This window comes from Onychomys torridus, chromosome 18 (genome assembly GCF_903995425.1).
Source record: "Onychomys torridus chromosome 18, mOncTor1.1, whole genome shotgun sequence".
In the NCBI taxonomy this organism is placed as follows: domain Eukaryota; kingdom Metazoa; phylum Chordata; class Mammalia; order Rodentia; family Cricetidae; genus Onychomys; species Onychomys torridus.
In genome coordinates this window covers 29,337,911-29,349,152 of record NC_050460.1, presented here as the reverse complement: position 1 = coordinate 29,349,152, position 11,242 = coordinate 29,337,911, and the positions used below count along the sequence as shown (strand labels likewise).

General features: G+C 52.2%; 1 protein-coding gene across 1 annotated transcript; it reads right to left on the bottom strand.

Annotated features, from left to right (window-relative positions):
- Window positions 1-244: 244 nt before the first annotated feature.
- Window positions 245-11,242, bottom strand: Amer3 (APC membrane recruitment protein 3). Its single transcript, XM_036168029.1, has 2 exons — window positions 11,035-11,242; window positions 245-4,532 (listed from the first exon to the last, which is right to left on the bottom strand). Exon 2 carries the CDS (start codon window positions 4,511-4,513, stop codon window positions 2,138-2,140), a length of 2,376 nt encoding a protein of 791 aa, XP_036023922.1. The 5' UTR covers window positions 4,514-4,532; window positions 11,035-11,242; the 3' UTR covers window positions 245-2,137.

Genomic DNA, 11,242 nt, shown 5'->3' with positions numbered 1-11,242 from the left:
TGAGTTTCAGGTATGCACCTATTGCCTATCTCTGTTTCTTTACCCAGGATTGGGATTACAGGCCCACACAGCCATGTGAATGCTGGGGATCTGGACTCCAGCCCTCACACTTGTGTGGCAGGCACTTTACCCATGAGCCACCTCACCAGCCCCAGGTTCCTGTTAAACCTCAAGACTGTTTCTTTCTAAATACGACAGAAAGAGTCACCGAGAAAGCAGAAAACAACACACAACACCTTGAGACTACATTCTTTCAAAAGAGCATTTACTGAGCACTTTCTCTGTCGGGTACAGTGCAAAGCCCCGGGGCTGTAACTGGGATAGGCTGGTCTCCTTACTGAGCTCTCAGCCTGCTTACAGAAGACATGTGGTTGGCACCCCAGGGTGTCCAAGCCACCTGTGGCCTGAAAGAAGAAAGGGGTGAAGACCCTGGGAGTGTCAGCTGAAAGAAACCAGCGGAATGTTCCAGAACCTACTGCATTAGCAGAGCTTTTGTAGTAGGGTATGGAAGGGATCTGCACATGCTGCGTGTGCATGTCCAAAGTAAGGTCACACAGCTGTGCCCAGTCCCCAGGTCTGAAAATGAGCATAAGATTTACCTCAGACTGCTGCAGGGGTCATGTAGGATGTTCTTCTATTTGTTACTTCTTCACAGCCAGCCTCAGGGATGTCCTAGTGGAGTCTGGTCACAGGAGGAGAAGATGTGGCTTCCCTGGTGAGTAGCCCTGTGCTCTTCTGTGTCCGGGTTCATACAGCCACAACCTTGATGCCCACTTTAATCTATGGTGTGTGGCCCTCATCTCACACACGGCAGCCTTAGCTGTTGATGCCAATGGCCACGTGAGCCTTTCTAGCTAGCCTAAATGCTGCTTCAGGCATTCAGGCACTGAACGTGTGCTACCCATGGGACCACAGTGTTTGCCTGGACCTCCTGACCCTCTCCACAGAAGCTGTATCTGAAGTGTGACCTCTCCAGCAGCCTGTCTACCATAGAATCCTGTAACAAATATTACAGCTCCCTGTCATCCTCATCCTTTGGCTGCCACTGATTATTTTGGCTGAGGTAGAATCAGATCCTTGACAGTGAGGATGGGCCCTCTGTGCCTGCCCTCATGCTGGTTCAGAAGAGATGCCGACCCTTCCCGGGGACACCAGCCACCAGGTCCTTCCATGATTCTGAATGCTTGGGTGCTATTCATGTGTTGCTTTCAAGTTAGGAGAGGTGAGCACAGCTTCATTCAGAAGGTTTCCTGCAGAAGCGATGTTACCATTGACGGGGGAGAGGGGCAGAAACCAAAGAACGGCCGGGGTGGGAAGGAGAGTGGGCGTGTTCCCACCCAAGGCCTCAGAGAACGAGTTGAAAGAAGTCATTACTTGCACAGAATGACCTGTGGCAGAACCTGGTGGTACTGACTAGTCAGGGTCTGGCTAGCCCCGACAAAGCTGTGCACATGGGCCATGCTGACTGGCTCCAGCCTGTGGCTGAGGCAAGGCTGGTCCTTGTGATTCCCAAAGAGAAGCATTGTGTCACTGTAGTGTCCTGCGGACTCCTGTCCTGTCCTGGGTAAAGAGTAGGTTTGGATGAGGTCAGTGGGTCTTTGTGAAGTCAACCCCATGGGGTTCTCTGCTTCTTGAGCTATTAGCCCTCATCCCTTTCATAGACCTCAGACAGAGAGGTTGGCTACCCCAGTCTTCATTTACAACATGAACTGCTTCCCAGCCATCAGCCTCACTGCTCTGTGGCATGAGGGGCAGCTAAGCACATACAGCTTCCAGCAGCCCTGGGCTCAGAGGATTCCTTCATCTCATGCCCTCTCCCTCCCCCACATGCCTGAGCCCTGTCGTCTCTACCCCACACACAATCCTCACATCGGGTAAATGAAGATGAAGATTCTGGCCCTTGGTTCTCCTGAATGAGGTCGTGCTGATGCAGCTCCTGCAGAAATATGAGCCTGTCCTGTGGGTGAGCTTGCAAGCCCCCACTTTCAGTTATCCACAAAGAAGTCTGTGTCAGGCCAGAAGGCCATGGCATCTACATGAAGGAGCGACTTGCCACTGTTTGCTGTCCAAAGAAAGCCCCAGGATTTCTGGGCGATAGCCTCAGAGGCTTTACTGGGCAGCAGGGGCCCAGAGTGGCTCAGGACCCCACTGAACCTCTATCTGGGGCCCTGGGGCTGAGCTGCTGGGGCTGGCTGTCCACCGAGGCACAGACCTGGGTACCTAGCCTAGAAGGTTCCAACTTGAGCTGGCTCAGGTCCAGGAAGAGGTCATGACATCTCTGGTCCTGTGGGTTGGCTGAGGAGGGGAGGCCACAGACAGCTGCTCCATTGGAATTGCTGCTTGTTGGTTTCTTTTGCACAGTGTTGGGACCCCAAGCCTGAGGCTTCCAGGAGAGCCCATTGCCCCTATCCTGTCTGGGAGAACGGCTGTCTGGATAGATTTGCAGGGCTGCCATATGGGCCATGCAGCCTACAAGCATGGACCCAGGATCAAGAGTACTTCCCCCATGCCCTGGTCTTAAGGGGCCTTGAGCATGCCTCTGGTTCGCAGGTATCCCCAGTTCCTTCTGAGAGCTAGCACGGGTGGCAGGGTTTAGAGCTTTGCTTTTTCTGGAAATGCCTGCTGTCATGGCAGCTGTGGAGGAGGACCGGCCTTCAGAGAGGTCTTGTGTTCCTTCCTCTAGAGAGCCATCCTTAGATGGGACATTAACACCCCGTGCAGGCTCCCCTTGGACCTCACACTCTCTTATAAGCAAGTCTTTGGTTCCTAGGTGTGCCCAGGGCTCCTGTCTGCTGGGTGCCAAGCATGTCATGGCCTTGCCCATATCTAAGGCCTGGTCTTCCCTGCCTTCTAGGCTCTCTGTTGGTCCCCTGAGGGCTCTATGGGGGTCAGGTGGGGCAACAGGCTCCCTAAGGACCAGGGCAGGGGTAGGGGTAGGGGCAGAAGCAGGCGCAGGGGCAGGGGTGGGTGGCATCCTGCGCAACCAGTTGACAATGCCCATGGTGATGGCAAGTTCTGTGTCACAGAGCTTCAGCAGGCATTCCTTGCCCTTCCAGGTGCTCTGCAGGAAGCCCTGGCTGAGTAAATCAGGCCCGGGCGCTGGAGCCAGGTTCTCCTCAGCTCCCACATGGAAACTGCACATAGACAGCGGGGTCCCCAGGGCAGGCCCGGAAAGACTCTCAGACACACACAGGTCATCATCCAGGATTGGACCAACAGGGGCCTCGCTGGGGTCATAGAAGAGTTCATAGAGGGCATCTCCACTGTAGCTGTCCCTGGGGAAAGTGGCTGCAGATGTCCCAGGGCTCACAGCTTCCTTTTTCTCCTCCTCAAGGCCTGGCGAGGAGTCATAGTAGCCTTCGTCACTGGTGGACACAGATTCTGGCTGTTCACTTTTGGGGGTACCTGTGTCTATGGAGCTGGCTTTGGAGCCACTGGTGGGACCCCTGCAAGGCAACAGGGGCAGTTCAGCTAGCCCAGATGCGTCTAACCTGAGTGGGTCTGTGTCTGTCCCCTGGGGACTCCTCAGCCTCGGGCCCAGCAGGGCACGCTGTTGCTGCTTCACGGAGCGGTTCACATTGTCCCAGAACTTGGTGAAGTCTGACGCTTCATTCTGAGCAGGTGATGCCAGCTGTTCCATGCTACCCTGGGAGGGACCACAGGGAGTTTTGCTGTCCAGAGCCTGGGGTGAATGGGCTGGGCTCTCCGGACCTTCTTTCATCTCCACAGATGGCACCGAGCTCCCATCTGCAAAGATCTCCCCACAACCGGTAAGCGAATCGAAGCTTTTGAGTGAGGCTACGTCCTCACAGAGGGCGCTGCAGAGATCAAAGGGCGAGTCAGGCAGAAACTCACTGTCAGACAGGTCCTGGCATAGGCCATCCAGCCCCAGCCCCTCTCCCATGGAGAGGAAGGGTTTGCCCTGCTGCGTGGCGGCACCCAATGGGGCGCCAGGGGACGACAGGCTCTTCCCCTTGGCTGATAGTGAGGCCAAGTTCTCAGTTTTGCTTCTGCGGATGTGAAATAGGTTTCGAAAGCACTTCTTGGACCTCTTCAGGGAAATCCTTTTTCTTGGGATGCTCTTAGCCACCGCTGGCACGAAGGGCATCTGGGGCACAAAGTGGCGGTAGTCAATCATCCGCTGCCCCCCAGGGGTCTCTGGGAAGCTCATGCTGCCAACCATCTGCCCTGTGGCGGCCCCTGCCTTCGCGGCCCCCAGCACGCTGTCATGAGTCTTGCTCTTACGCACCAACTTGAAGGTGGTTCCGCAGAGGGGCACGGGACCCCCTTCAGGATCAGACTGTATCTCTTTGTTGGGGCATTGGCCACACCCTTGAACGCGGGGACTAGTTTGGGAACTCTTCTCTTCATAGGGCCTCGGCTGCTGTCCTAGTGAGAGTGACCAAGGACCAGTGTCCTCCTTGGCTGGTGTGGGGGCTGGCGTGTCTATGAGTTTCTCGTGGGAAATCTGCACGCTAGATTTGATAAAGGTCTTGCCTCTCCTCAGCTCCATGTTGCCAGTGTTCTTGCCACTGTGGAGGAAAGCAGAGGGCATTTAGTGTCTGTGATGGTCACCCTCTGACGTCAGTGTGAGTTGCTTCAGAATCACCATGAAAACACTCCTTTTGGTGTGTCCCTCAGAGTTGTTTTTAGAGTAGGTGAATTGAGATGGAAAAACACACCCTGAGTTTGGAGAACAACATGCTGAGGCCACAGACTAAATGAAAAAAGGGAGACAGACTGAAGAGTAGCCATCAATTCTTTTGGCTTCTTGATGGTGGATACCATGTGACCAGCGGCTGCCTTCCCCCACATGATGGATTGTATGTATCCCTCCAAACTGTGAGCCAAAGCAGACCCACCCTTAAGAAGCTTTGGGTAGGTATGTTGATACTGCAGCAAGTAAAGTAACTATTGCCATATCCAAATGTGTAAAGTTAGTGGGCTCTGAAAGGCCTGCTCACCCGTGCTCACACAGCTTGCTGGAGTCTGGTGCTTTAGCCCTGCTGGGTTCTCCATGGAGAGGGAAAGTGAAAAGGGAGCTGGGAAAACACCACCCTGCCATATGGCTCTGCTTTTATAAAGGCCCAGATCTGTTAAGTCCCATGCCTAAAGGAACATGGTAAGAACCAAAATGAGAGGTGACTGGGGTCTGGATATGGCCCAATCCGTGCATTTTCAAGTTGCCCAAGCACTCTCTAAGTTCACAAGTCAAGTCAGATTCCCATCTCCAGGCCCAGTCATTCAATGATACCACCTCTATCTGTTATATAGCTATTTCTTCTCAACTGAAATAATCTCTCCTGGGGAGTCCGGGGCTCCTTAAGCCATAGGAATAAATAAAACCCAGAACATCCTGAAATTTACAAGATTCACACAGACACAGACACAGACACACAGACACACACACACACACACACACACACACACCTCTGAGTTATATAAGCTGTAACACCTGCTGGGTCATCTCTGACCAGCTGAACTGCCTGCAACTTGTGCAAGCTGCTTTGAAGCCACTGCCACTCCTGAAAGTGAACCCTACCCTACACTATTGTAAGTCACTCCAGTGAACTCACTGGTTTACTAAGTCAGGCTGCAGTGAAACAATTTATTTGGTCTGTCTTTGGTGCTCTAACTTGTGAGCAGACATTTGTTGGGATTTCCCTAAGAAAAGTCACACAACACCCTTACCCCATCCTCAGGAGGAACATATCAGCCTTCTGAGTGCATGAAGGACTCAATTAAGTAGGCTGCCTCCCAAGCCTGAGGCAGCCGATCATCCGTGGGAGGACCAGGCATCTGCTCGGGAAGCTAAGACTCAATCCGTACAGAGGCCCTCAAGCGAGAGGCAGCCAAAAATTTCACAGGGTTTGCAAAGCATGAGCCCGTTGAGGAGAGAGCCTTGTGGCAGCAAGACATGGCACGTGTCACAGAGTATCACAAGCCAAGAGAGCAGGCGGCTGTCAGACAGATACGGCCTGGAGTCCATCTAGAGATGGTATCTGATGACCAAGCTAAGTTCATTGGGAAAGATGCTAGAGTTGGCATTAGGAGTGGTGAATGTACTCGTGACTTGATTGTTCTATCATAGCTGGGCCTCACCTGGCCGTATTCCAGGCTCCCTGAAGCAATATTTGGGTCTTCTGGCAAGCGGGTGGAAGCAGGGACCTGAGGAGGCTGGTGAAGCTGGCCTCATAGAATCAATGAGGAGAGGCAAATGGCAAGGGTGAGCAAAGGGGCTGAAACTGGAGTAAGGGGTATGCTGTTCTGGAAGTGAAGCTGGAGGGTCTTCCAATGGAAGAAACACCGGGATTCAGCAGACACATTAGAAAGGGGCAAGAAGGGAATCCTGACACTGGAGGCCAAGGGGCCTGCACCAGGAACTGGCTTGAGGGAGAAGAATCTGGTTTAGAACATGCTGCTGCTCTTAGGGTACACGTGTAGAGTCAGAGAGCCCCAGCAAGAAATGGCAAAAGCCAGAGCATGGCTGGAGGACATTCTGAGCTCTCCCCCCAACCCCAGCAGAAAGTCTCTGCCTGTCCCATCTCCTTTCTTTGGCAGTAGCCTGAAGGGCAGCCTCTGTCAGTCTGGCTAAAGATACCGAAGCTGAATCCCTTCACTCTCTGGGTTTGCTCTGTGGTCATCCCCTGCATTTGTTCACTCCAGCCTCAGCCCTCCCCCTCCCGGGGTGGGGGAGCTGCAGCAGGTTCAAGGCGCACAGATGTGCAGCCCTGGAAACTGCCCCTAAAGATGCCTACCAGTGGCCTCCAGATCGTAACACGACAGCTATCCACTGACAAGTAAGGCTGGCCCGAGTCCCTCAAGTGCTCCGGCATGCAGCTCTGAGTGCACAGAGGGCCTGCCTCCGCTCTGCTGGCAAAGTCACAGAGACCAGTGGGCACGCTGACTGAGCTCCCGCCACCTGCTCACACCTGTGGGTAGCACCGCCCCTCCAAGTGACATCTGGGACTTTTGGCTGGGGAGACAAGAAGACGCGTAGTCTGTGTGCTCAGAAGAGCCACGGAACCTAGGCTTGGCCCTCCTCTCACGTGGCCATTCTACACAGAACACCAGCTCTTGGGCACAGTGCCTCAGGTGCCATGTTGGCTTTTCAACCTACAGGGAGATGGCATGGCACAGTGCCTCGGGCATCTTGGTATCTGTTCAGCTTGCTGTGAGATGGCATGGCTCAGTGCCTCAGGCACCGTGGTGGCTGTTCAGCTTGCTGGGCAATGGCAAGTACCCAAGCCTTTCCTACCCCAAACCCACAGATTTCTACTCAAAACATTCCTTTACGGGTCTGTTGGGCTCTGATGTACACGGCAGAGTATTTATTATGTAAGGACTGGTACTTTCACATTGGTTACACCCACCTACCCAAGCAGAAAGCTTGGCCCGTAAGCTTGTAAGGGGCTGAGCACTGTAGTCATCACTTTACAGAGTATAAATTCAGGAACTGAAGAAATGGACGAGAGGTTAAGAGCACTTGCTGTTCCCCCAGAAGACCAGAGTTCGGTTCCCAGCACCCACACTAGAGAGTTCACAATTGCTTATAACTCTCAGCTTAGGGGGAGGGGGATATGACTCTCCCTTCTGGTGGCCTCTTCTGGTACCTGCACTCACATGCATGTACTCATACACACAGAGATTAAAAATAAGAGAAATCCTTTTTTAAAAAACTCAGCTTCAGAAAATCCAATAAATTGACCCATCAGTGTTAAGGCTGGGACTTGAACCTGTGAACCAATGGCTCAAGGTCTCTACCTCCCCCACTTCATCCTTCATCACTCAGTAGCCCAGGCTGGTGTCTTGTTCCTGCCTCAGCCTCTGGAGTGCTGAGATTACAGGCTGTACACTACCACATCCCACTAAAACTATCTTTTGTGAGAAACCTTAAAATAGATGCATAAGTGCGTTTTCACGAGGAATTTTGGAAAACACAATGAAGGTGAAGGTGAAAGCTGCAGGCTCCAAGGGTAACTCATCCAAATTTAGAAAAATTATAATTGAAAGCAGTGTAATTTTAATGGAGATATTCGTTATGAGATATCTAATTTACTCAGGCTTTCAGCATTTAGGGGGCCTGTTTTAGTGCCTGTGTCCCTGGAAACAATTCCCTCAGGCCTTAACAGAGATTATTTCACTGTATGTAAAAGTGTGCCCCTGGAAGAACTGAACTGTTTGGACAGAGATCTCTTTCAGAAAATCCGCTGGTTTCCAGCTCTCAGAGTGGCCAACTGAGCTAAAATCAGGAAAAGATGGGCAGGTCATTCCATTCTGAACGTAAAGAGTGTGATGATCCAGTATGATAATGCAAATGATTGGACTCCATTATAGTGATATGGGCAAGACTGCTCTGAGTTTAACTGCATCCCACATATGGTAAGAACAAGTAGGAAAGTTCACAACCGTCCGCTGGAGACATCAATACTGGACAGCGACCTGTCACTTCAGTCACTTTTCACATTAAAATGTTTAATCCAGCTCGTCTCTTTGGAAATGTGGATGGAAGGCCTGCTGCCTAACGGGAGCTGTCACTTTCCACAACAACGTTCAGGAGCAGAGTGGGGTTTGTTCCGATGGCCAGATGCTGTGCCAGCTCTGCCTGAGGGCAGAGGCTGACCGTGTGTAGGTTCTCAGTCGGAAAAATGCACACTCAGTTTGCTAACCCTGTGGCTAACAGCCTGTCATTGGAAATTCATGACAGCGCCTTCTCCAACACATGCCATATCTCTATCTCTCTTCCCCAGGGTTTTCTCCCTCATGGTCTGTGAAGCTCAGCCACCACTGATATTTTTTTTTTTATTCTAGTGCTTGATACTGCTCCAGAACAAGGTTTAAAGTTTTTTTTAAACCCCGATGCTTCAACTGTAGCAAACAATGGTATACACTATTGCACATCTCTCTCTCTCTTTGTGTGTGTGTGTGTGTGTGTGTGTGTGTGTGTGTGTGTGTGTGTGTGTGGCTTGAGGCACAGGAATCAGAAGTCAACTTCAGATGTCATTCCTTAGGAACCATCCTCTTTGCTTTTGAAACAGTCTCTCCCTGGGACCTAGAGCTTGCCAAGTGAGGCTGACCCCCGACAGTGAGCCCCAAGGATCCACCTGTCTCCCTAAATGCTGGAATTGGAAGTACATGACTAGTTTTTTTTTTGTTTGTTTTTTAATGTGATTCCTGGGCATTGAACTCAGGTCCTCACACTTGCATAGAAATTTTAACAAAACTTGTATCACTCATTTGTGCGAGAATGTATGCATGCACTAAAGTACCAAGATGCATGTGTAGAGGTCAGAGGGCAGCTTTCAACAATCTGTTCTCTCCTTCCACTGTGTGGGTCCCTGAAATATGACTCAGGTCACCAGGCTCAGCAGCAAGTGCTTAGTCATTCCAGAGGCCCCCACAGCAAGTTTTTTACTGACCAACTTTTCTCCTCAATCTCCATGAAAAGTCTTTAAGGCTCAGATCTTCAACTCTAGTTGACAGTTAAACATGATATTACTTATTTAAATGAAGTGTTTTAAATATCTGAAGCACTTTGACCTTACATTTCATTTGATGAAACATCGTGCATCTCAGTTTCCTAAAGAGGATGCTGGTCTGGAGATTTTAATTCTACAGATGCAATTTATCCTAATAATTCTCTAAGACGGCCCCCCTCCCCCCCCACCACCACAAAGCACTAAAGCTAAGCCTCTCATCTAAGATGAACCTTCAACCTCAGTGAGATCAGAAACCATGCAGTGTATTTATTTAATCGCTTCTGTTCCAGGGATGTGCTGTTTAAATGGAAACCTAAAAGACAGCAGAAGACATTCAGTCAAAAAAATACAGGAAGCATACTCCAGCCCATGGACACACCCTGCAAAAGGCCACCGGGACAAGGAAGAGAGACATGTCTAAAAGTGGATGCAGTCATCAGGGTAGCAGGAATGGGTCTACGCCAGAAGACCATATCTGACCCAGGACCCAGGAAGGACCTATGAGGAGCTACAGGTGAAAACAGAAAATTGGGAGAGAGGCCAAGAGGAAGATGGATGTGAGACTGCCCCAGGAGCCAGCAGAAAGGCAATCACAGAGATGTTTATCTCTGCTTCTGATGTTCAGCATGCCAGGGTGAGATTTTACTACAAAATGAACGCTTTATGAAGTGACCCCTCTAGTCTTTTTCCATTTAATAACTGATTTTAGATCAGCTACCTAGGATTTTCTTTTCCCCTTGGAAGGTAATCCTGTGCCTTTCTCTCCGTGTGTGTGTGTGTGTGTGTGTGTGTGTGTGTGTGTGTGTGTGTGTGTGTGTAAATGATCTTATAGAGCAAATTAAAAAGAAAACAAACCCTCAACCACTACATAGCCAGGAGTTTTGGTATTTGAAATGCCTGTCCTGTGTCTGCCCCGCCCCCACCCCCACCCCACATCCCCACAAGTCACAGCAGGCAGTGAACTCTGAAGAGGTGTTTAAGGAAGAGCAGGTCGGGGTGAGGTATCTTGCCCAGCGACTTCACTGGGGTTGAGATTTGGGTAGTGGAGGCTAGGGGGCAGTGGTTTGTCTCTGTGGCAGTATGCCTTGTTGCTGGAGTGGTGAAGGCCCAAGTGTGATGGAAAAGCTCTGGCGTTCTGGGGTGGGGGTGGGGTGGGTAATAAAGCAGAAATAGGATCTGCGGCGAGAGCCACCCCCAGTCCACCTGGGGAGACAATGGGCCCTGTGGGTGGAGGTCCTGGCCCGCCTCCTCCGAGGGAGCCCCCGCCAAGTGGACAGATGGACCACTGTAATCTTACTCCTTCTTCCCCAGACCGACCCCTCGTCCGCGCGGTGACAGGGTTTCTCCCCATTACCTAAACCAGTCACCACGCTCAGCCCCCAGGCCCCGCGCCTCGTCGCTGGGCGCCGCGGGGTGGAGGGAGTGCCCATCTTGGTCCCTTCACTCAACCGCCCATCGCAGAGAGCGCTCAGACATTCCCGGGGTCCCCCCAGCTCCCCATGAGGATCGGCGAGGCAGGGGACCTCCGCAGCCTCTCGGGGCCTCGGCCACTTACCGCTGGGGCTGGGGAGTGTCGCAGGGCGCGGCCGCGCCCGAGTCAGGCAGCGAGTGCGCGCCGGAGCCTCGCGTCAGCACCACGGCCAGCTCCGGGCTCCGCGCCGCCGTCGGGGGCGGGCCTCCGGGCACCCGCGCGCAGAACCAGCCCCGGCTGCTCTGCGCTCGCTCGGGAGGGAGGGAGGGCGGGGACCGGAGGACGCTGGCGA